Genomic DNA, 26,936 nt, shown 5'->3' with positions numbered 1-26,936 from the left:
AGAAGTCCGGTCCTCCAGAAAAATAAACAATTTCATTTTTAATTATCATATTTGAACTTCAAATAATAACCATGAATCGCTCTAATTACACTCACCTAATAGTTTTCCCTGAATCCTCAATTGTTGTGAGAGACCGTCTGTTTATTTTCCAGAGTTTTTCTCCAAATTCCCTCCGCTTTCGAATATTTTCCTCAGCTAAATTCATTAAAGTGAGCAGACAGATAATTCTCGATGCTAATTTTCCCTCGAATACCTTATCAAAATAATAATCACGGTAAACGTAATAATTATGCACATTTTTCATTCATTTGAGTTATTATCATTGCATTATTCTGTTGATTATCAATTACAATCTGCTAGTACGTGCAATTGTTATTAATTAAGTTCTCGTATCTCCATTCGATTTTTTTTTAATTCTGCGATTGCTACTAACTCAATGACGAATATTCGAGTAAATATTGAATGACATAATTGGAATACGATTGCACATCGTTTCCACTTGGACGTTCACGCGAGTGTGATTATTAAACGAGGACAAAAGTTTCAATTGCCTTCTGAAAACTGCAGTTGCCAAACTCTTCATGAATACCTCATAAAAACTTTTTACTCTGTTAGTGAAAAAACAAAGAGAAATGATTTTCTCTCCACCCTTTGCAAACCGAAGGCTAAAAATTGAATAGAAATCCGTAAATGATTTTAAATTCTCACATTTTATTTGACATGTGCGAAGTACCGCACATGCGCTTGCATTCCCTTAAACTCAAAGATTATTGTTGCAAACTTTTCGGTTAAATAAATTGTACAGGAGATTGGAACTGACAAAGAAAAATTCACAAAGTGAATGATTTCTTCGCCTGTCATTTAGCGTTGAATTAAGCAGAAATCGGTTTTGTTCGTTGCAATTGTGGTTGTCCGGGTAATTGATGAACGATTAAGACATACCGCAATGTAACAGGCCCCTCCTGACAGCTGTGTACAGAGAAACCCTGATAATTACACCCTGTCCGACAACCGGCTTCTGCTCCTCCTGACAACGCCTTTGAACCCCTGAAACTCCTCTAACTCCATTCGCCGTACATCAAAAGCATCTCCATCTCAACTATTGTGGCCTGTATTTACCAATGGTTCGATCAATTAGTGGGTCCTCACCACCCTTATCATTCAGTCCTTCCTCCAGTGTCCTCCAGTGTCATTGACCCCAGAAAGTCCGTCAATTGCAATTTGCAATAATTCATTTTCAATTCTTCTACGCAGCACAGACTATTTTTCATCTTCCTCTTTTTAAAATTTTCCTGAGTACTTGACCGAAAGCGAAACCGATCAGATCCTCAGTAATCAAAGGTAATTAAATAAATTAAATGGAGTTGAGGTGAATTGCCGGCTAAAAGGATTGGTATGAATGACCGATGAAAAATGTAAGGACTGATTACCCGAATATTCTCGCCATTTTCCCTGGAACGGGTCCATTAATAAATTATTGCTTTACCCACCTGATCCTCTGCCACGTTCCCAAGGTCAACAAGTAATCTTTTTCCCATTCCTTGAGCTTCCTCGTGGCATCCTTTTCTATTCTGCATAATCTCGGGGCCCCGGGTTATGGCGAATAGCACGAAACTCTCTAAATATAGAAACTACTCGGAAATGAGGAATGGGAAGAGATAAAAATTTCAAGTATTCCCCGCCCGACAATCTTTCCCCATTTCATCTCCGACCCGATTATCCTATGAAAAATCAGTAAATTTCTCCACTAAATTAGTTGTAATTACGATTACTTTATTAACTACATTTAATCTCTATTACATAGCTCCAGATATAATTACATACAACGTTAACATTCATAATATTTATCCATATTTAATCATTTATAAGTCATAACCTAAAGGTAGATTTATCCATTCTCACGTCGTCTTATTATCGGTTTAAAGTATAAAGCGAAGCTTTGAATTTCCTTGTTTAATTAATTTTACACTTTGAAGTTATTAATTTTGAGGGGACGTGGTGGTAAAACGGGAGAGTTAAAGGATCGGGATCAATGATGAATATGGAAATACCCTTCATATACGTATTTATATTCTGGCTAAAATGTTCACGGGATTAAAGGAGAGCGTCATCATCAATTATTTCAATAAAATATTGTTAACTATCATTTAGGGTGAAACGACATGCCACCGCGAGGGTAATTTTTCGGGTAAAGTAATTAGAAAGTTCGGTAAAGGTGATTATTAATTCGTATCAGTTGGCATAATTACTTCTATTATTACAGTTATGTTCATTCAATCGTCGATTTATCTTGTTCATTGATTTATTCATCATTGAGCTACAAAGGGCGAGGGATTGCTAATTCTCAGAGGACTCTCATTGGGTGAAGGTGTTCGACTATCAGCGAACGTGTATGGAAAAATTCACTAGAAAATTGCCGCATTTTATACGGAAATTTACCGGAAGAATCAATAGATTTCGTCTTTTTGGAAAATTAATTGTCCAAATTTCTTACACCTCCTCTCCTTCTTTTTTTGAACTGGGGGTAGAGAAATTGTGAAAGAAAAATGGAAAACTATTGAATCCTATCGAATGCTTTATTTTCTATTTGATATTTCCATACACAGGCGATAAGAAAATTCCGTAGAAAAGTGGTGAACACTAGGATAATTTCCATGATCGTGGCTTTGGAGGAATGATTAATCCTCAGTGTAATGAGAATTGATAATTTTCCTCTGGAAATTGGGAGAATGAAATGGAATTACTCACCACTTATTCACCACTTGCCACCGAATCGAAACCCCCCAAAGGAAAACCTAAAAGAACAACATTGAAAATTACATAAATAGGTACGAAACTTCCGGAGAAGTGAGATTGCACGCGAAGATCGTTTTGGTACGACCTTTAAAGCCGTCGTAATTGACTAAGTATTGTACCTGGTGTGGGTGACGCGAAGTGGTCCCGACCGTTCGATTCGCGCCGCACATCAAATTATCAACTATCACCAATAGCTGATTATCAAACTGGCTTTCGATAAAATATTGGTTCGTCCTGAAAAAAGCAGACTACCCTTGTCCGAAATCAGTGGATTTGTAATGATTGTGATCCTCATGGGACTAATTGCGGTGCAATCGAACGGGCTATCCAAGATTTTTGTTCGCCCAATAATTTTAAAAGACTGATCAAAAGAGCAATAAGCCACAAACGATGCACACGTTGACATATAGAAGTTGCAACCACATCTTCACATATTTTTTCCACTTTTATTTATTAACTTGCAAGCTCGACAGGAAATACATGATTTTTTTTTCATCATTTTTTTTCACCTTTTTAGTTTTAGGAACTCCTTTTCTCTCTATATACAGCGTACATCAATTTCCCATGTTTCAATCTCACTATGTGTTACATTGACTTCGAAATTCATTCCCCCACGTATTCCTCGATATTCTCGTTCGCATTTTGACATTGCAGGAGTCGGCAAGGAGCAACTATTGAGGGCTCTATCAGCGACAGGTTCCCATGAGAAATTAAATGATATTCGGATGATCGTAGGTGATGGCGGGACTAGTGCAACACCGAGACTCGGAGATTTTCACTCTAAGCCTCTACGAATATCGAACAAACTACTGATACAAAAATTTATTATTCAGTGCTATCCCGTGTCGTGGGTGACATGTGCCGATTTGTCAATCTCCATCGTTTACCTATTTTCATCACCGTTGAGGAATTTCTATTAACATTTCAGAAAAGTATTTCTCTGGGTTTACGAGCTCATCAACTACCAGAGCTTCATTACATTTTCTCGATTAGTCGCATGAGAGTTAATGGCGAAAATTAATGGTAATGTCACCTCTCGAAATTATCTAAATTTTATGCCAACTTTTCAATCTCAAGCTATTGATAAATGTGTGACATAAAAACTGTTGTGTCGTTGGATTCCTAAAATGAATACGCAATTTCGTGAACACAGAGAGAAAAAGTTTCGCCATGTTAGAAGAAAGTTTAATATTAGAAAAGAAGTTTCTAGATGCAAGAAAATAGTTTTCATAAATCTAGAAAGTTTTTTCCTAACATGAAGAAACTTTCCTTCCCTGCGAATGTTTCGATCTCGAATGAATTCAAGTTTTCATTACTGAAAATTCACATGCAGTTATCTAAATGACATTTTCTGACAATGTTCTGTTACACGGTGACTAGATAATTTGAAAGCTCCTGCGTCTCAAGATTGTCACAGAAATTCCCAACACTGATGGATGTAGTTTTTCCTCAGGATCGTTAGAAATCTTTCTAGAGAGTGTATTGACGTTTATCTAGGGGTGACTTTTAACTAGACTGAACCCTTCAGGCCAAGTTGGCTCGAAGTGCGCAAACATGTTACAGTAGTTTTAGTCCTGGGCTTCAACTAGCAAATCCACTTACGTGCCAAGAATCTAACGTAAAGTTGGGGGAAACCAAAGTTTGCGCCTTTGAGCAAACTGATCCCCTGGATTCCCCCATTTTTCAAAATCTCCACCCCAAAAACCAGCGGCTAATATACGCACAGGGGTTTGATTGTCCATTCATTGACGCATCAGCAGGATTGTGAAAATGTCAAGATAAACTCTTATTCTTATCAATCTCAAAATAATTTACGATAAACCCAGAAGAAAATAACCCACACAGGTTCTCGTATCTCTCCCACCTATAGATTATTACAAAAATAAGTTTCTCGTTATAATCAAGCGCAAGTGCTCGTTTGACTCTTCAATGATGACTAATGAGGTAAAAGAACCTACAGTATTCTCATTAAGCAATTATCGTTACGCTGGTTGTTCACTTAACACGATGAGAGATTCTCCCTAATTGCAATTTTCAAAAGTAAATGATAAAAAAAAATTGAATGAAAAAATGGAGGAAAACTTAGGAAACATTACAGTTGGGGAGAAGTTGCTTGATGACTGGAGCAAACTTCCAGCTGCATCGCAATAATCACATCAAACTGAGGCGAAAAAGTTGTTGTGAATTTATAATGAGAAAAATATCGATCTGAAAAATGTCCGGGAGGGTTGTCCTCACTGAAAGCTCACCTTTTCCCACATCTCTCATTCTCATTCTCATTCTCTTTTATTTGCCACACGTCCAGGCACTGTGAACAACAATAACAACAACAACAACAACGTCTCAAAGCCATATTCCTTGCAGCAATATTATGATAACCCCCCTAATTGATAGGACATCGATGGATACTTGGCATTTACCGAAACTAATGATATGTGTGTGCGAGGAAAATGAAGGCGGACATTCCGTGTCTTAAACTCTAAATGCCATAGGTACCAAAAAGACAACGACTTACCCCCTCCCGTTCGTCTCATTAATCTTCAATCCTAAAACTAACAAGCGTACACAAATGTCTCTTCCCTTAAATCTATCATTTTTAGATTACCTATCTGTGCCTGGTCGCTATCTACTCAATTATCATAATTTTTTAAACATACGTGACTAACGAATCAATCGAAATGACCCAATAGAACCATCAAAACATGTTATATCCTCATCACCAGCCTCACCTCTTTTAATTTAATGATAATCTCTTAATTGATCAACCGAGGTCCAGCCTCGGCATGCGTCTGGTGTTTCAGTTCAGCCTCGAGTTGACAGAGTGTGTCGGTAATAATTTCGTTAGTTCCTCAGTTGACATCAGTGAGACAGAAAGCCGAGGCAAGAATCAGCGTGAAACAATACATTACGTATAAAATAATTAAACTCTCTGGTGAATTTCACCTGCTGCCGTGAAGAAAAATTCACATACCAATGTACATTTTCATTTTCTCCACGTTAGCACTAGTCTACCCTAAAATCGTTTGTCCACGCCGTCTTTTGAACATCGGCACAATATAATTTAAATATATATCTTCAATTATCTCATCGTCAAACCGGTGATGATTGATCCTACGGACATAATCTACGCCAAATGTATAATCTATTCATAAATCTATCCTTGTTTCACTCGAAATTCTCCTAATTACCGTATTTATGCATCTTCACTCAAAATTTAATGCTATATGTATATTTAATAATGTATTTCGTGTTTTTAATATCTCTCAATGTATGTATAGGTGATATGTACCAAATGGAAGATTCAAGTTTAACGACGCGAGTCATTCAATAACTCCATATACATCTGTCGCCATCCACTGCCCTCTCGATATTCTCAGAACATACATTTTTCATTCGTATCCGTTCACATAAGAAAATTAGGCATCGTGAAAAATATTTCTCGTGTCACAGTTCAATATCATTTTATCCATCCTCTCAAAATGATACCAGACACCTCTCAATTTACTTAAACTCTGTACGCACCGGCCTCATTTGTCATTACAGCCTAATCTAAATTTTCTAGGTATTCTCCAATTCCATCAGCACCTACGTCTCGTCGTACCATATTTTTACTAGTCGTTTTGCGTCCCACAGTGGTTTCCAGGCGTTTGTCTTCGTCCTGTCGGATTGTTCCACCAAGTTGTCCAACCATTCGATGCATTCATGTGTGGCTTCGTGGAGCTCCCTAGATGATACCACTAACAGTTAGCAGACTGAGCAGCAGGAGTGCAGCAGCACGAAGCTCATCAGCACCAGCTGAGACACTGGAGGCGACAGCTCCATTGCACGCCTCGGGTGTTCGATCTGTGGCATTAACGAGGGTTAACTCAATTTCCTCACGATATGTTAAAATAAGAATGAGGAAATGTTGCTTGGAAAACAGTGGAAATACCCAGAGAAATGAGCGCCAAGAGGTACAGTGACAGAAGATGGATGAAGTGGAAGAGAAGTAAAAGAGTGCTCGTTATAACACGGACCAGGTCAGCTTTAATTAGGACGCTCGTTACTAATCTTTTTTTTTATCTACACCATTTTTATCACTTTTTTTACCAGTGGCTCCCGGTCTCGTTGTCTTTGACAGTGGCCGGGTTTTTCCTCTACCGAATTCGTCACTCTGGACACTTTACATCCACTCATGTGTCGATGTGGCGTCAGGAATAGATAGCCATCAAGGCTTTTGATCGATTTGCTCTTTTCGTAAGGGAACGGCCACATGAGGAGATAGACAATTGAATAATGGAGGACTGCTACTCCAAATATCACATGAAAATTCTCCAATACTCCACAGTGATTTCATTTACACATAATTTTATTTACACTAAATTAACACCTAGTTCACGCTATTATGGCAAATTCAGCTATCGAGATGTTGAAAATCCGCATAAATCACCAGCAAAAAGCAGTAAACTATATTCCACATACCTGGCACACCTTCTAGTCGGGGGAGGAATTCATTCCAGAATGCACAATTCGTTGATCGAGGTCCAATCCCCAGCTTTCCAGTCTCATCACCGTTGAATATGTAATACTTTGGCTCGTCACGTGTGTAAACTGGCCAATCGTCTCCCTCAGTTGGCTTCCTGAAACCCGTCATTTCGCTTTTATCTTATACAACAATTATCACCAGATTGTTTATTCATGTTGTCAACTGGTCATGTAGGTTTTGGGGGTGATGGGGCGTAATTCATATTGAATCGGTGGTTTGTGTGTTGGGGACGTGGGATTATCGGTGGTGAAGAACATGTGGGTGGGCTTGAGAGGTCTCCGGGGGGTTCAACAGAGGGACAAGTACTAGATAATGTAAGTAATGTCTACACGAAATCGAAATGATTATTGTGGGATTAAAAAAACATGCGACATGTGTGTCGGAATAGACGGGAGATTCATACGTGAATAATTTTTTTTTAATTTTATTGACGTTAAGCTTTATTTATTTATTATCGAAACGCAATGAACGTAAAGTGGTTATACAGTGGAAAATACTTTTATTACGTTTGAGGGGAAGATCGACGAATAAATGGATCTAGAGAAGATCACCAATGGAGATTCACCTGGGACTTTGGTTCTCTACCAGAACGTGCAATTTCTGGAGTTGTCTTACACTGACATTTGCGGATGGACGAGCGATCCGAGAAGAAACGAGGGCCGATGGTCAGAAGAAGCTATCGGTGCCAGGGGTTTCTTTTTATCGGCCCCATGCGAGCAGAAAAACCTCCAACGAGAACAAAGCCCACCGTTATGTTTTCTTTCTCTTTCTCCGCTCTTTCTCGATATTCTCGTCAGTACGGAGAAAAAATTCCCCAAAAACTGTCCCAAAAATCACGTCAATATTACACTCCCAACATTAACATCTACTTCGCGTAAAACCCTAAGCCCCATAAAAGTTTAAAGTATTTCCGTTAAATTTTTCACGTTCAGCGGTGCGAGAGAATGTGACGGTGGAAAAAAATTAAATTTACCCGACAGTCCCGTATGCGTAATTATCGGATGTAAAAATATTTGCAGTGATGCTTGAAAAATTATTTCCCACAATGCGTAATTAATGATAAATAGCGGAGAGTTGATGAGGCGGTACAGGGAGAATAATCGGGCTAATTTTGTAATTTTTCCCCCAACTCTAATGGAGAATGAAGAGAGAATGGGGGAAATTAAGGATAAAGTCCGATGAATGTAAACGTATGAAGGAAGTGGAATACAGCATAAGGCCATATAGGGGACGTAAAAACTGTCGTAAAGACTAGATATGGGGAAATATAAACTCCTTACCGGACTCGAGGGGTCGGTTTTATCTCACCAACGTGTCTCTTCATGGCTTCGCGAACCCATCATCCTCCTTTCTTCATTTATTCTCGACCCACAACCCCCTTTGACTCGTTTTCCTCTTTTTCTCTCCCCCCTCATCGATCCATCCTGTACACTTGATCAAATCCACAATGGGATCTGATGCTATCGGCAAAGTCTACGTATTTTCTCGTTTGTCCCTGCAAATCGCTTCGAAAAAATGTCCACGTAATTGCCCGGAATAAAAAATATAAAATTTTCAGGAGCTGCTTCACTCGGTACTGGCGAATCAGACTCTATCGAACACCTTTATTTTTCCTGTTGTGGGACGTGACGTAAATGTACCTGGAGATGGGTTGAGTACTTCATTTTATTGCATCGTAACGAGATAAATCGAAGGAACAAGTTTTCTCGCATATGGACATGCGAAGGGAGAAAATCGAGAAATGAGGACAATGTTGTGAATTTATTTAATTCCCTCTTGCATTTCAATTGGGGAAAAAATTGTTTGAAAAATGGCGCAACAATTCACACCGATATTTCCGATTTTGTACTAAAATTGATAAAATTTAAAAGGCAATTGAAGGCCGCAGAGAATAAATTCCTCATTCAAAATTCTGGTGGCCTCACGATGGAGCTAAACTCCTCGCCTTGATGTGGTCTCGCTACTGAAAGCCTGTCTAAAAAATTAACAGAAAAGGTGGGTAGCGTTCAAAGACAAGCCACTAAGGAATAACAAGAAGAAGAATAATCCGAGAAGGATACTAGATTCTATTCGCCCCAAGCGAGTTTTCTCAGAGTAACAGAGAGAAGGATTAAAAAAACCGGAAGTCAGGTGGATAACTAGGGTAACGGGGTGGGTTGAAAATTAATTCTCCCCCGAGAATTGGCTGGCTGTGGAGTAACAGTGGATTTTACTCACCCTGAAAATGCGAAATTCGAGTAGGTTAAAATCATCTTCATGGAGAGTTCGCGTTCCTTCTCCTCGTACGTCAGGGACATGTTGAGCGGATGTCCAAACACATATTCCACCTCGTCACCATGAATGACACCCATCCATTTGCCCCACAAGTTTGTACTCGATCTCTGAAACATTTAACAATCCAATAAAGACCAAGGACCCGAGTATTAAACGTGAAATGGCATTGGATAATAAAAAAAAACCATTCTTTTCTCCATCTCTTGCGTTTCATAAAAATAAACTGCATAATAACATCGACATGGAGGAGAATAAGTCGTTACTTCGGTCGTGAATATCTGATGAGAAAGAAAGTAATATTAAAGAGAAGATTAAATGGCTGGAGAAGAAAGGAGAAAGATAAGATGCGATAAGAATCGCCGATAAATTCACCAAAATTCCCCCTAATTTTTAAGCTCTTTGAGAATCTAATTCCCCTTTGGACAATTCGCTGCCCCCAAAGTACAAGGAGAATCGAATCTTATTTAAAACATTAAAAAAAGAAGTCACCGAAATTGTAATTTGTTTACAATGGAAATTTCGGGGCAGAAATGCGATAAAAAATGGCATTAAATTCTCTCCAATTGCCGCACTCTTGAAAATTCTCTGGAAAAATCAATTCCCCATAAGGTAGCCGACATTTACGATGTTCAAAGTACACCCATAAAATCGAAATCGTCAAGATAATTATGAGTGATTACACTTGAGCTAAAATCTAAGCAGTAAACCTCGAGGGACGATGAAACGGTGATAATCCATGCTCGTAAAAATGTCTGGAGGAATTGCAAGAGAGTTTGCTGGGGCTTTCGAAATATCGTACCCCAACTCCCCCATCCTCACCCCAATTTGCCATCAATGCTCAACTTCTAGGGCTTTCTGGTACTTTAACAGCTCGAAAACTTGAGTGCACCACAGCAAGAGGTAAAAGCTGGAGGGCAACTCGATCCCGAGAGGAAATGGTCTGGCCCTGAATGGATGAAGGTACAAAAATTTCCTATTGTGATATTCCTCGCATTAACCGTGGCATTCACAAATTTTCCGACAAAAAAAAAACTGCAAAAGAAATGGGGGAAATAAAAGTCGAGTGAGCATTACCATCTCCCGACCGAAGAGAATTCAATTTCTACGACATGAACGTTCGAATTTGCGAGTGAATTTATTCCATCTTCACGGATTGACTCCTGGGGCATGGGGCGTGTACATGAACTGTTAAAAATAACACTGGATCGATACCAGTGCACGAATTCGAGGGAGAAAATAATTAAAGTCACCCCCATCAAAGTCGTAACCTCTCTGTGTGGTTCACCAATTTACCCTTTACACGTATGTGTATATTGTAGGCTTTCCTGACCCATACATGCTCTTAATAATCCGTAAAAGCTTCGAGATTCAGATGAATTCTCAAATTTAACCATTACCTCAGTGTACTCACCGAGTTTAAGCGAAACGAGAGTGCTAATTAATGTAGCATTACCGAAACTACTTGCATGAGCCTTAGAAAATCGTCTAATTTCATTTATTGAGATATCAACGCAGAGATCACGTATACTTGATTAATAAATTCCCTAAATTCCCTTCAATTCTTCTCCCTTACATTACTCCATTCAACTTGAGAGTATTATCCGCTCCCCGAAATAAAGAAAGGATTTATTCCAATCATGTTCTTTCCCTGTTTACCCAAAATTACCGGGTTATGGAGTTTTCTGAAAAATTGTTGATTCAATTGATCCGAAAAATTTTCCTGTCTTTTTTCTGAAGCTCTGTGAATTTTTTATAAATTCAGAAATGACGTCGTTGAATTATTGCACGATCGTGGTATTTTGGGAGTCATTAAATAGTGATAAAATACGGAAACGGTTTTTTTTTGCGTCAGTTCAACCAATGAATTGGCAGAAAACTCGGAAAACCGGTAATTTTGGGTAAAAGGGGCAGAACATCCTGAAGTCACTATTTTTGTCAAATGATTTCACTCGGTCGAGTCGACTAAAGCGTAATTAAAACGAAATAGTGTTCTTGATTGCGGAATAAAATTTCAACACCTCGTCCCTTCATAATCATAATCTCGGATTAAATAGTGTTTCATCCTTTCCTGGAGAATTGTGAGGTCCATCAAGTTTTTTTTTTGCCTGGATAAAAGTATCAGCGGCATCAGGTGAAGGCAGTAAGGTCCACTCAAAAGGATAAATGCCCTCTGGCACTCAGCGTCACCCCTGCCCTCACCAAGTTCCAGACTTCCTTAAGAGGATTATCGAAGTTCGGGGCTTCCTGACATAGAGAGCATATCTATCCTCTCATCACGCCATTCACGCCAAGAGTTACTCTTAATGAAACTAAACGTTTGATTCCGAACTCCAAACTTGTCTTCTCCAATCAGCCTCGATGGCCTCGTACGAGGGCTCAACTTCTTTCTTCATTAACTCTTTTATTAGTTCTCCGTTCCATTATCCAAGTTAAAATATCCAACTCCAACTGGTGGATAATAAGTACTACACGTGTCTGCATTTGCAGTACAAACATTTTCTGCTTTCCCAAACAGAATTGCCGGTGCTGTTCAATCGGCAAAGCCTCGTCCTGATATTGGACTTTGGACTGATGACTAAACAACGGCTTTGGATTGGCATGACAACTTTCGAAAGTCCCTTGCATCCTTGCAGCATAATATACTATCGCTTTTTAAAAGAGAAATTATTCTCAATTTATTGGGGAATTTATGGATTATAACGAGGGATGATTGGATGGAGTTGCTTGAAAGTTGCTTAAATTAACAATTTTGATTAGCAATTTAATTTATTGATGGAAAATTGATTGGTAATAGACGCAAATAATGCATTACGATGTAGTAAAGCCCGCGAAGAAGGAAAGATTGGATTACCGTTGGTTTCGGTTAGGGAGACTTGCCTCCGATGAGATGTGTCGCCGGCTGAAATTCAATTTCCTAGTAGATACCCAATAGTTAATTCATTGAATGCTGTACTATATATACCGTCGTGCCACGTATCAATTACAGTTTCACCCAGTTGTCTGTGAATAAAATATCGTGTCCCATATGTGTGGCCCGTTTTTACGTCATCGTAGCACTCACGCTCAATTATCTGTAATTTATTCAGTAACATTACCGCAAAAATATCCTCAACAATATTCCGTATAATATGTGGGTTAGCAATTACAGATAATCGATGGAATAAATATAGACCGGTGAATGCAGTCGTCGTTGATCGATTTACATTTTAATACTCTCGTTGGAGTGAATTTTATTTCAATAGTCCTTGGAGTGTTTGGAGAGCCATTGAGGAAGTGGGAAGAGTTATTTGAAAAGTTTATGGATCGGTCTCTTTGCCAATGACATTTTCTCGGCAAAAATTGGTTGGCGAGTTTTGGGATTGAGTGCCAGGGTCTTCATGATCATCCCACGTGCGATATGACGCCCACATGCACTTCCCACACTGCAATTTTGGTATTTTGCACGGCGGGCTATCGTGGAGTTGACCTTTCCGCGTTCAATCCAGTCCATGTACTTTCCGGTTAATGTTCGCAAATATACATTGCTCGAAAATTTTCAGTAGGTCATACAGGAGAAAACTTTTATTCTCATACACTCGGGATAATTGAATTGAAAGATCAATTCTAATATTTTCTGCACTGAGACAAAAATTCAGTAAAATGTAAACTTATTCGTTTCCGATCAAAAATCATTGTTTTAATTGAGTTACATGGGAAATAATTATAAATATTTTTCAGGTACGCAACTTGTTTTTTTTATTCAATGTTTTGATAGTCGCGCCGATTTACTGTTTTTCAATAAATATGTAGTAAAAACACAGAGATACACAGAAAATTGAATTATTTTATTCTATTATATTTATTATTTGTGTCTAGTGAGAAATGAAAAAATATTTTTCTTAATTTACATAAAGAAATAATTAGATTTCCATTTTTTTTTATTTACAAAACTTTTTTATTAGTTTGAAATTCTAAAGGAAGCTGAAATTTATTGAAAATAAAATGAGAAAATGGATTTTTTTCGATTTATAGTTCATGAAGAAAGGCTCCTGGGGTGAAAAAGTGGAATCGTTTTTCGGGGGGGAGTGAGTTCATTTTCCAGGAAGCTGTTTGGACAGAGGTTTGCCTTGTTTGAGGATGGAAGAAGGGGATGATATAAAAAAGCTATTCCCCGAGGAACATTTCAAGTTATTGAGGGATTCTCTTGCTGTCCGTCAGGGATCTACTGCATACACTTGCTCTTTCCACGGGAACATTTCCTCTTCCTTACCCTCATGTTTCGTATTCCTTTTCACATATTTTGGGCTCGCTACATCGTATTCAACATTCACATCCTGCAGATGAATGACGAATCAGAACGAGAATACTATTAAATTTAAGAGCGTTAGAAACAGATCTGCGTTATGCCCAAAATGAACATTTGAACTGGGAGACATTTTTTGCTTTTTCCTGGTTACGTACTTCCACTTTTTGCATTGAAACTGAAAAAAAAAACAAAAACGAAAACACGATACAAGATTTCTCCATTCAGCTGCATTGCATATAATTATTAACATATATATTCTTTTTGCGAGAGTTCCTATTCCGTAGAAATTGAAGTACATCGAAAAAAAGTGATCTAAACACGTAAAAAATAAAGTACTTGAATCAAATATATTCTACAATTGTTTGAAGTATTAATTTTTTTACCGTGTTTATACTTGAGACTAAAAAACAAATATTTTGGTGTCCACCGCAGATCAGTTCCGGGTGTTCCTGTCTCTGACACTCTTTTTTTGATTTTTTATTTACGTGAAAGATGTGAATGTTGAATGTACAGCAATGTAGCGGGTGAAAAAGGATGTAAAAATAAATATGAAACATGAGCTGGAGCACGAGGGAATATTCCAGTGAAAAGAGCATATGTATGCAGGAGATCTCCGACGTATGTCCAAAGAATCTCCTCAATAACTCGAAATGTTCCTCGAGGAATAGCTTTTTTATTTCATCCCCTTCTTGAACCCCCAGTCAACAAAGAGACCCTGTGCTCGACACTGCAACGAATAAAATCGACATTCCCTTACTCATCCATCCCCGAAAACGATTCAACTCTCTTTTTTCTTCCAAGATTTTCCCCTTGAGCTGGAAAAACTTTTCCTGGAATTTTCAATTGCAACTGGGGGTAAGCGACTTTCATACACTCCCTCTAGTACACATCGTTCCAACTTTCCAAGCGGCTTTTTTCCCACTCTTTTCACTTATTTTTCTATTTTTCAGGAGGCGAGATAGAAATGGGTTATGCGATACTCCAACCACCATCTGACGACCTTTCGACGGTGCATTCAGGCGCCTGGCTAAAAGATTTTTCAACGATATAAGTTGAAACGTAATTTATTCTTCACCCCTTTTTTTCTAGTTACTTTTAGACGGTGCTTTTATTCCACGCACATACACTTCTCCCAGAGAGCATTGGGGGTTGCCTTTTTATTTTACCCCTTTGAGCTAAACTCTTGTTCGCTTCACAGAGAATCTCCTCGGTGGCATTCACCAGTTGAGAGCGACAGATTACTCACTGCACTCATCTTCTTTCATCGTTATCTTTCAATCGCCAAACGGCAAACATGACAAAGACTTAATTGACGGATAATTAGCTGCGTATTTGTGAGGCTGTGCTTCTGGCTCTTCATTCGTATACTACGATGAAAGGATTCTCTAGTTTCGTGCTCATCATATCGAAATTATTAGTAGCTTATCTATTTTTTTTATTCGCTTCACAATCTGTTGAATACTAAATATTAATACTAAATCGTTGCCTTCGTTCGGCGAGTAAACGTTCACTTCGTTAACATTCTATAGGATTTTTTTTCTTGTTTTTTAATGATCTTTTTTTTATTTCGATAATGGATTTTCACCTTTTAATGATGTCTCGTACTAGTAAATATGTTGGAGCCTGAGAATTCTCTTGCAGTTTTGTATATTCATAATGCGGATGCGTTTTATTTCTCACAGGGGTAGATTGGAGTGGGAAAAGCCGAAAAATGTCGAACAGAGTCGCAGGAGAAAATAAAAAAAATCAGTCTGTATTAAAACCCGGCGTTGACAACGGCTCCTGAAAAATGTATTCCATGCAAATGTGAAAATCTCAGTTCCATTTCGCTTCCGCTAGCGCAACCGCGGAGAAACTTCTCCCTAATTGCATTTTACTTTTTAGTCTAGCGAGCTGAATTTCCATTTCTCTTGAAAATTCAGTGTCATAGCGAAGTACGAAGTAAAAAAAGTTATTGCCTCATTAAAAATGGACCAACGTTCAGTAAAAATGAGAGATCTAGTGATGACTGAAAAATTTGGCTGTTTCATTAAATGAACTCAATTCACTATACTTTATGGTAATTTTTCTGGTACTTTTCCTCCGCATCTTCATGAATTTTCACCATAAAACGCGCACATATTTCTTCCTAGCGGCTGTAGTAGAACATACAAATGCTTTTGTGTTTATAGTGATAAAATAACGAGATGGCGGCAAGGAGAACCCCGAGTTTTACGGCAGTTATCTCTGGTTTATCAGACATTTTGGGTAAAACGTTGCGGGAAAATGACGAGAGATAAAGGGCAATTATGACTGCACGGGCCAATAAATTCTCGAAAACTTGAGAAAATAGAATAAAAAATTGTTCAATCACTGTAATGATTTTTCAAATACTTACATGAGTGAAGAAATAATAATAGACCTTCATCCCTCTGTCAGCGAAGAGTTGAGCGAAATGAGTGGACGGACAGATGAAGAAGTAATCACCGACAGCATCAGCAACAGCTTTCTGATATCGATACCCGTCCTTGGGCTGCTCCCAATCGGTGTACTGAAATAAAAAAAAATATCGAGATTATCGGTATAGCTCTGATCACGAAATTCCCAATCTGCCAGATCGTTATATCCCCAAGCCCCAAACTCAATCGTACATCCCCGATTTGTGAATCATCCGTGCGAATCTTCCAGTGCTGCAACAAGCTGAATGTTGCTGGATCCAAAGCTCATCTGACGACGAGATCCGGCCGCCAGATTGGAGTCGCTGTTTACGATTCTCTCTCCATCCCTGGAATATACTGTTGGATCGGTTTGATGTGTTTACAGCTCATTGATTAGACTCTCACGATGGGAATCAGTATATTACTGTGAGACAGCTACCACAGAGGGATCTAACGTGTGCTGACACAGAGATGAGATCCCCAGCCAATTCTCATAACTGAGAACGCACAAGCGGATAAACCTTTCGCAATAACACCGGACCTGGATGACCTGATCAAATACCTTGTTCCATCTGGACGATGAAATAGGCGAACAATGAATCACTCTAATTCGGAGATTGCTTGTCATTTCGTACGTCCACTCGGGTAGATAACTATAAAATACCTTTCCACCACCGTCATTTGCCATTTTGTTTTCAAATTCCAGACTAAATTGAACTTGCAACTGGGAATTACCATTCTAAACTCGGAAATTACGACAACCCTCCGAACGATAAAAAAAAATGGTAGAGGGATCATTTTAACGATCGAGAATTCGGATCACAGAGTCAACCATTAATAGTGAAATTTAAGAGGATAAAACCAAAGGGTCAACTATTGACTGTTTCGGTCACTTTTGTACAAGGTTGAGCTAAGCTTCGAATAGTATTAAGGATATATGTTTGTATATTGTTGGGCGTACTCCAATCACATCATCTACGCCGTTACAACGAAGAATTGATCAATGGCCATTTCACAGTTGATAAAGCAAATTATATGAATATATAATTAAAAATATGTACATATACATGAATATATAAAGTACAGTATAGTATGAAAATAGTGCGGTGACATAAAACGTTACGATGATTTCTTTAATAAATTATTATATATTAGAGACCACCTTTCGCTCCAAAATTGCGAAAATGGTACGTAATTTTTATTGGCTATTTCTCTCTGCGCATTAAGCTTGATCTTTTTAATGCACCCAATTACCCGTTAATTTTTTCATGGGTCTTGCCCTCTGGGTGCGAAAATAATGTGCAAAGTGAAGACTCCCAACAAAAGCCCAAAAGAGCAATAAAAGAAACGAAAAAAAAAAATACAGAGAGCAGACTTTTTCCCGGGAAAAAGAATGGAGTCAGTGAAGGCAAAAGCCGTGGGGCTTGCGTAAAAAAAAAAAGTATGGGAGGTATTCGTTAATCCCTGGAGAAGGGCAAGACAGGCTTTGGGTAGGTTCGTCTGTTATTTAGCGGTCGGTGTAAATCTCCGGAATATCCAACGATTTATTCGTTCATAATTCAGTCGCCTCTGTTGTTCTCTCAGTGGTATGCCATACACAATCCATCGATGTTGTTTTTGGTGTAATTAATTAACGAACAGGTGGAAGAAATAGAGAGGGGGTCAATGCAGCCAAATTAATCACTCATTGGCCATTTCGTTATGGTAATGCCTTCTGGCTTTTTCCGGTGGAATCTTCCATTGTTCACAGGAATTCTCCTGGCGGTATTATCATTTGTTGCTATTTTGTTATGAAAATAATATCGAAAATGTAGCGTTCCCTTTTCAATGGATGTTTTGTGGTAGCTCAAATTGTATTTTTCTAATTTTTATGGTGCATTAAATGACTGGAGACTATTTTTATCATTTACCTCCACTTGCCCTCATCAGTAAAAAGGAAATGCTCGTTATTATTATGGATTAATTACAGAATTAGATCGATAAATCAAAGAAATTTAATAAAATAATTAAGAATGGCGGGGTTTTCAGGATCTCCATCACTTCGTCTTGATTAGCATTTCCTGAATGAAACTAAATTGCTGGATTGAACCGAAAGGTTGGATAGAATGGAAAAATTAAATGATGAATCTTTAAATAATTCAGTGGATTTCCATAACAAGAAAGATATGTTAGCCGTTCACTCGCCGAATTCATTTTTATTCATATATTTCCGTAGTGCAGCGAGGAAACTAGAAGAGTAGCGATAAGACACGAGAGAGGAAAGAAAATGGATATTACCCAGGATAAGTTCATGGGTATGGAATACCTCTGGCGACGTGTGGCCAAAGAAGGATACGAAGAGACTGTAGATATTGCATATATCGGGGAAACACGTGGAATAGTTTTATGGAAATCATCTTATTCTGCATACGCTACTCTACACAAATAGGAAGTCGTGTATTCCTGGGAAAATCCTGCTCACATTATTCTTCCACTGGCTTGACTTCTGGTTTCATGTCGCTGCAACAAACAGGTAATGAGACTGGAACGTAATGTTTGTATGAAAGACTTCAAATCCTGTATGTAGATAGAATGTATTCCTCTTTACTTTTTCCATTTCTTTCTTTTTTTTTTGAAAGTTCAGATGTAACGAGTGTTACGGTTTTTCGCATTATTTTTCAAATGGTAAAATATTATGAAAATGATCTCCTAAAATTTCTGGCTCGGGTGGATAGTTTTTGAGATCATCGCGATATGAAAAAATATTTAAATTTGTAACCCCTGCGGTGGCTTATAACGATTTTTCGAGCTGGTAAGTCTGCGAAAAATTGAGTTTTGGATTCTATTGAGTAAATATGAAAAATGCTCCATTTATAAAATTAAAGAATATAAATGTAAAATTAATTTATATGCACATTAAAAAACGTTTTTTTTTTATTTCAGCGGGATTTTACGTTAATTTTGGGGGTCGATAAAATGGGCCTAAAATGGACCTACTAGATGAAATGGAATTTTTTACATTCAAGTTTTCTGTTAGTATACAACGCACAAGTCTGCAATATAAATATTGAGACGTTTGTTTTTTTATTGAGTTGTCGAGATGGAGAAACTTGAAGAGCTCTTCGTTTATGTCGAATTAACCTTCGCCTCTTTGAAGAAACTCGTCCTTCACTCGATGGTTTTATTTATTTCTGTTGACTAGTTACTCTCGCCACAATGTGACGTTATTAGTAAAGCTTTTCTGAATATTCCACTCCCTCCGAAGAGTTTTAATAACTCGATTTGATTAGTTTTGAAGAGTAACCCAGGCTATTAAAGTTTTCATCGTGAAAACTTCTGCATTAGTAATGCCTTCGAGAAAAAAAATGCCACAGCTTTCTCAAATGAACTTGAGTAATTTTATAATTTTAGGAGCATCGCAAGTCAGAGACGGAAGGAGTGCGAGTGTTCATAATGCGAATCAATCGAAGTTGGATATTCCCGGTGGGGAGATAATGAAATAAGTTGATAGCATCAACATTCGATTTGCCAATCGGAATTCAATCGATTCGACTAATTCATCTGGAATATCACCGAGTTCCAGAAACGGAATCCTTGGAAGCGTTAAAATGAGGAACTAGATGAGGAAAAAAATGGGACCTTAAACAATTGAAAATTAAATTAAAAAATCGCTGGGATACCAATTATAATTGCTGTAGGACCTGCCAATCAATGTTTCCATGCCAAAACGATGTTCCTATTATAGTTTAGAATAAAGTAACGATTTCTACGATTTTTTTATCAACCAAATCGTTGACGACCCGAGCGGAATTATTTATAATCGACACATCGGACGGTTCAGTGGGAATTTAGTGTCGAGGAACAGTTTGCTACGAAATTTGTCACTAGTTTAAAATTTTCCGGGTTATTGCTGAAAATTTTCCCCAGAAAGTCTAACTAGGATTTATTAACTAGTTGGAGAGTAGCATTTTCCGTGTGGAGTAAAAGTATTTCCGTCAAACTCTAACATGCATTCCAATTCTCACGTCCAGAATAATCTGTTTTGGCCACTATCTTGATGACAAAACAACTGGTGGAGTCGTGTAGAATTTCCTTGTTTACCCCGATGAATATTCCACGTTTGCTACATGCAATTAGTCGTTTTCCGTGAAACTGTTACAATGTCTTCTCAGAACAAAGCCGAGAAATGGTATGCCCCTAAGAGTTTCACATTCGAAACAAAATAGGACACATACGAGTACTGCAGGTTCTGCTGTTGAGTTTATATTCAATAACAAAGGAAAAGCCACAACTGCCTAGGGAGAGCTCGAGCTCTTTGACGAGGACATATAAATTGATTACACAGTGGTAATGAAAATTATGCATTTTCCAAGAAGAATTCATTACGCACCGAGTTGATTTACTCCTCTACATTCTTCTAGAACTCTCCATCACATTATCAATTCATTACAATCAGGTGAAGCTAATAAAAATCTACATTCAAGACGGCCGTATAGATTTTTATACCCAAAAGCTTCATGTACCTCTCGTCTTTCTCCTTAACTCTTTTCATTCAACCAAATTTATTGTGCGGCACCTTCATTTTTCCGCAATTTTTCGTTTAATTTTTTCGTGAAAATGACTGAATTGTCTCAATTAAATTGATTGCGCTTTTGTAAAAAAAAAAGAAACTGACGGCAGGGACTGGGGCAGGGGAAAAAGATTTAATGCACCAAGGGAGCGAGCTGGAAGGATCACATTTGCGAAAATTCAGCCCGACAAATAAAACTTCAAAGGATCCCTAAATTCTAGCACCTCCCCCTCGTTGACCCACTCTCTCCTAATTTACGTCAATACATACTTGAAAAATTCTCACGTGAAAGCTTTGGTTCCAACCCCCTCCCAGGATTGAAGTTTATTTGAAAGCCCGGGAAACGTCTTGCCACTCAGGGGTTGGTAGAAAATTGGGTCAAGTTGATCCGTGAAAACGAGAAAGCTAAAAAAATAATCAGAGAGAAGAATTAAAATTCCAGAGACTAAATTCCACCGCGACAAATCGAACAATAACCAATTATCCGGTCACTAGCTGCCGGTGAAAACTCACTTGCGAGGTCTTTCGTTCGGTTTCTATATTTTTTTTATTCCCGCCATTCATTAATTTCGCCTTTTTGTTGCCGAACTCGAGCAGAAAAAGCCACACGTTTGCCAAAGAAATTGGACGCAACGCGCTCTCAGCATTTGTTGTTTCTCTTTCCCACCGACATCCGAACAAAGCCCTTTGTTTTCTATTACACGTGTGTGAGGGTGCTGTGATGTAGTGGAAAAATGAGTTGAAAAAAAAAAGTCAAAATAGAGCAAACAAATGGCCTCTTCTAATGTCACAGGGCGCAGACGCTATAGTGTTTCATTACGTTTGCCTCCTTCGCTTTTTAATTACCTGGACTGTTCTCAACTGCGTATGACTTCCCGTTTTATCTCGGTGGATGATGAGGGTGAAGTAAAAAGATGAATGCAGAGGGAGAATAAACCAGACTGGGGAATTGCAGAAGACAAAAAGGTCTTTCACCCGTTGGTCTAGTTATCGTTGTCATCTAAGATCCCAGGATACGTCCAATCGCCAACTCTTATCAGTAAATCGTAGCCTTTCCATTAACAAAGGGGATGCCAATAAAAACAAATAAATACAGATGAAGTTTTCCCCACAGAAGGATTTACTCTGAAAAAATACGGTGTCCTACTCGAGCAATCCCATCGTGTCCCATCAGATAGAAAATCCACACCCACAATAAATATATCCTGAAATATATGTCAATTATGTTCTCATACGTAGCGCAAACGTTTCCCCAAAAAAATCATTATCTGAGATATATTTTGGATAGTTGATTTTTGGATTATATATTTTAGTGGCGGTTTTGGTGTGGATATTAAAGTATAACTCGACATATCATGTATTGAAATAAAGACGGTGTATTTATTGACGATCGAGATGTGCTCACATCAGATGACAAAATTGAATTAGATTGCTGTGTATAAATGTCGCGGATAGACTGATATCTTTGGTGGAGGAGCGGAGAATTGAGAGAGGAGAATTGCCCTGAAAATTTGCGAGGGAAAAGACCAGAATGATCCCTATCTCGAATTTCGACGTAAAATATGAGAATATTCGGGATGTTACACGTGAGTTTACGACATAAATTTATGGTAGCTCGTGCGCCAATTTTTCCATGGAGAAACCGAGATATTTTCATAGTTGATATTTCCCTGATATATAAAATATAGGTACGGCAATGTAGAGAGTTGAGTGAGAACAGGGACTGCCTCAATTGTAGAAATAACACTCCCTTTCACTGTAAAGGGGTTGGCCAATGGTTTCTGGTGCACTCGAGTAAAAGTTTCTTGTACAAGTCTCGTGACCACGTTTATGTCGTTGTGTACACTGTGACCCGTCACCACCAAAGGAATTTATGTTCTGCAACGTTTACGAGCTAGGGGCAATGTTAGGGGTGGGCTTTTATTAGTTTTTATCATTGGAAACTTGGGGTGTAAATTATTTTGACACTCACCTGGAATGCTATTGCCTCCCTCTCCACTTCGGACATATTTTTGAATATCGTGTTTATGATGTGGAGGAATTTATCACGCTGGAGGAAACTCGGCTCGTCCTTCTCAAAGTAGTCTATGAAGTCGTAAAGAATAAAATAAGTGCCTGAAATGAAGCAGAAGTGGAAATTAATTGAAAGAATAATCACTGGTTTCATTTATGAGAATTATTTTGGATATAGCAAGAAAAGTCTTATTCATTATTTCATCATTTCTCGGTATTTATATTTCCATTTAAATTGGTAAATCGAAATAATTGTCATTAAAATTGATTTTTCACACTGTCACACTCTTTTGGATATGAATTCCGGATCGATTGGCGCGCATCCCGCGTTGGGCCATTTATATTTATCGAATTTTCAATCAGGATGTAAATATTAATTGAAAATTCCATAAAAGATTCAATTGGGCTTTACACATGCCAATGATATTTAGATGCTGATAAAAATTTCATTAATTTTCCCATGAACTTGTAAAATTACAAGATCGCAATCTTTGGAATTGCCCGCGGAATTAGTCACTACTGCAACATCTAAATGCCATTTTATTGACTGAAAATGATAACAATTCAGAAGGAGTTGGTAAAGCGATCGCCCATCTGAATGAAAATAGAAAATTTCTAATGGTGGAGATGCCTGAAAGTAGAATAGTGAGATGAGAAATTTGAGTTGACGAAACTTTTCCTTAAAATATCTGAGAAACTCCTGAAGAAGTCCCTTTTTTCGTCAAATTCCGGATCAACTTCTCTCGTCTCTTCAATGGTGGGACTCAACCCCATAAATTTAGAAATTTTTAACCCATTCACATCGAAGAAATACGAGTTCCGTACCGAACTATTTCGAATGTTTCACTGTCACAGTCGCGGAGACAACACAATAGTCAAGAATTTTCCTTGAAAGATACTTGAGAATATTCAACCCAACTGTTACCCCGACGCAAAAATGCCAACGAGCGATCACCCCATACTCTTTCTCCCTGCACTTCTCGCCTGAATTTCCAACGCCCTCATGTATAACGCCAAAGTTGAACCTTCGAGTACGAGTGATGTTGAACTAGGTGAAAAAAAGGTCGCGAGTACTCTCTTTTCACGGTGGAATTTCCAGTGCTCGTTGTTGCAAACTACAACGTCGAGATATTACCGTCGACGGAAATGTCGAGTCATCCAATTTCACTCTTTCATTTCTGCTCTTTGTACAAAAAAAAATGATAGAGAATTGGAAGAGTATAGACGAAGAAATAACAAATAATGATCTCTCGTTTTGTGGAGGGTATTTACGTTGTTGAGACAGGACTTTGCACTTTATATCGCAGGATTGACCTGACATTTATCGAACAAATTGGAGGAGAACCTGACACCACTGAATCCTTCAGAGCTCAATACCCAAACAGTTTGATTATTCCAACTGCCAACACCACGATTTCCATCGATTAAACTTCCCGAACCTCAAAAGAGTTGACAAATTCGCGAATTCGTCCCCTCAATTTATTCTTCCAAGAGCTATAAACTCAGGACTCTTATCGGATCTCTTTATGGAGATAAAACTCCGTATTTTCCTATTTTCCTCCAGTTTCCTCCTCCAGAAACTGAAATTTCCCGGAGGAGATAAAAATATTGAGAAGTTAATGGAATTTAATGCTCTAGATGAATGGCAACTTAAATCACAATCTCATTAATTCCTTCATTGAAGTACAATCGACTTACCCCAACTTATTCCCCCACAATGACTAATTAAATTCCCTCGGGGTTTGCAACAAACCCGAGATGTAAATCAACAGCATTTATGAATTGCCAGCATTATAATTCATTCAACTCGACCCAAATTTGACTCAGCACCCAGTAACCTTGACCCATAATGCATGTATGACCCCATTACACAATTCGTGAGTATTATTCCAATTCCGTATCTCTGATGAATCGCCTGTGAGAAAATCAGAATCCATCAGTCAGAAGAGCTGATAACATCTGGAGCACCAGTCAAAAGGGAAATAAACCCGGAAACATGTACTATTTTTTGCAAATATAAAAGCACATATCAGTCCATTGAAAACTCCCGGCATGCGCAAACGCGTGCTAAAACTAAAAAAACCTCATGCGCTTTTTAACAGAGAGAGATTATCGACCCCGTGAGCTATTTTGCACTCAAATTGTTAGAGTTTTTTTTTAGTTCACGGGATTCAAATGTTATTCAACTCATGGATTTGTAGGCGGGAGAATCCCTTTAGCTGTGACTTCCACCAGTAGAAATATTAGTCTTTCTGCTCCGTGAAAATATTTTTTGTAATGCCGAAAAAATATTGTTCACTGCTCGACTGAAAAAATACCTCTAGCTCTGATGAATTTATATTCGCTCGAAAAGTTTCGTTCAAATGAACATGAATATGAATTTTACCCTCCCAAAAATTACGAGTGATTACCTGTCATCGATGATAAATTATCATTTTATTGACAATCATTCACTCAATGCCAAACAAAACAGATGCCCACTATTTCAATAAATGATTATAAAATAATTTATTGCCTCAATAATTGATAAAGAATTGGTAAAAATTCCTGTCATTATTACAACATCAATAGGAATGTCTCTCCCGATGAAGTATTAAAAGAAAATCGATATAGTTGGTATAATTTATTTACTTGTCCATATCTATACCCTCTCCGACCTCTAGGTTTTTTTTCCCTCTCTACAGATAAATGATTATTTAAAAGAACTGTTAATCTCTTGACTCATTTTTTTGATTTGCCATTTCCTCGTGTGTACAAAATAAAATAACCGCCAATCGGATGATCATCTCTGACAATAATTAACTATAAAACAATATACAATTATAATTTCGTTCACGGTTGACGATAAAAATTACGTACAGCCTGGGGTAGGAGATTAAAGCATGAATTGACAGAGCACTCCAATCATGATGCTGGCCTGATGGCTTTGTTGATGACAGCGTCGATTGAAACACAGAGACTCCAGTATGATCGATGACAGCTCCCTGCTGGGCATCCTGTCCCGCCAAAGACAATATTCGATAGTTCAATATTTCCAACCCCTTCAAACTCCCCAACTCTGTTGTGGACATTAATTTCAATTTATTCTCCTAAAGGAAACAGCTTTCACAGAGCCTTTTCATGGAACCTAATTGTTTAATCGATTACAGACGTCATGCCTAAGGAATTCAGCACAAATAAATCACCGAAAAATTATCAGTTCACGTAATCCACAATCTACATAATTCACATAAGTAATTCCAAAATCGTCAGATCTTCCAGAGTAATTCGACCGCTCTTATTGAATTTTTCACTGGACCACAATCAGACCTCAGACAACATGTGATCCAGTAAATTGAACTCAATTCGTGGATAAGAATTTTTAATTAAAATTCCGGGAATTGCGCTGGTGGAGTGGAGATGTTGGGTGTGGGGTATCAGGCTGTTAAATCAGGGCTTGTTGTCTCGGTACTTTGGGGCATCCACCGCTTCTGGTTTCCAAATGCTTCCGGCAAACTATCGGGATCATTAGGGGAGATGGTCTCCCACGGCTACTTGTGTTTGTTACTGCAGCATGTGGACAGTAAGACTTTGTCAGAACTGAGCTGGGGATACAGCAGTTTGATAATGTATGCCCAACTATATGCTGACCGGAAGTTTCAATTTCCAGGGCAAAACAGAGAGATAGTGTTGACTGTTCTCCCCTATCGGCGGGTCAGGCAAATCGATGGGACATGATTGGATGGAAGTAGCTGCTTCGAGCATTTCTGAGACTTTAAATATTAGCAGTGAAGACTAAATGACAGTTCAATTGAGAAAATTGATCACTCACTAATTCACATACACTGAAAAAAAAATTTCGTGTATGTTACTTTTTTGTAAATAATGAGAAGTTACGAAATATTTTTTTAACGAATAGTAATTTGAAATTTGAATTCTTGCAAACAAGTGGTTACCATTGAACTCTAAAATTTCAATCAGTTATTTTAAATAAATTTATTCAATCGAATATTCAGCATTCACAGTCACATATGTATTCGCGACTATTAATTAATTTCATTTATTAGTTTTAATACAGTTTTTTTTAGTTTACAAAAA

General features: G+C 38.0%; 1 protein-coding gene across 1 annotated transcript in view; it reads right to left on the bottom strand.

The window, feature by feature from the left end:
* Positions 1 to 1,780: 1,780 nt before the first annotated feature.
* LOC105262923 (acetylcholinesterase) overlaps positions 1,781 to 26,936 on the bottom strand; it is a 48,216-nt gene continuing 23,060 nt past the window's right edge. Inside the window, exons 2-6 of the mRNA XM_011298824.1 lie at positions 22,819 to 22,961; positions 16,258 to 16,410; positions 9,539 to 9,702; positions 7,258 to 7,415; positions 1,781 to 6,639 (exon numbers count right to left, since the gene is read on the bottom strand). Of these exons, the coding sequence (XP_011297126.1) occupies positions 6,521 to 6,639; positions 7,258 to 7,415; positions 9,539 to 9,702; positions 16,258 to 16,410; positions 22,819 to 22,961 (737 nt within the window). The 3' untranslated portion in view covers positions 1,781 to 6,520. The remainder of the gene's footprint in view (positions 6,640 to 7,257; positions 7,416 to 9,538; positions 9,703 to 16,257; positions 16,411 to 22,818; positions 22,962 to 26,936) is intronic.

The sequence above is a fragment of the Fopius arisanus genome, unplaced genomic scaffold (genome assembly GCF_000806365.1).
Source record: "Fopius arisanus strain USDA-PBARC FA_bdor unplaced genomic scaffold, ASM80636v1 scaffold00011, whole genome shotgun sequence".
Taxonomy (NCBI): domain Eukaryota; kingdom Metazoa; phylum Arthropoda; class Insecta; order Hymenoptera; family Braconidae; genus Fopius; species Fopius arisanus.
Note: the sequence above shows the minus strand (reverse complement) of the source record. Positions and strands in the feature narration are given on the sequence as shown.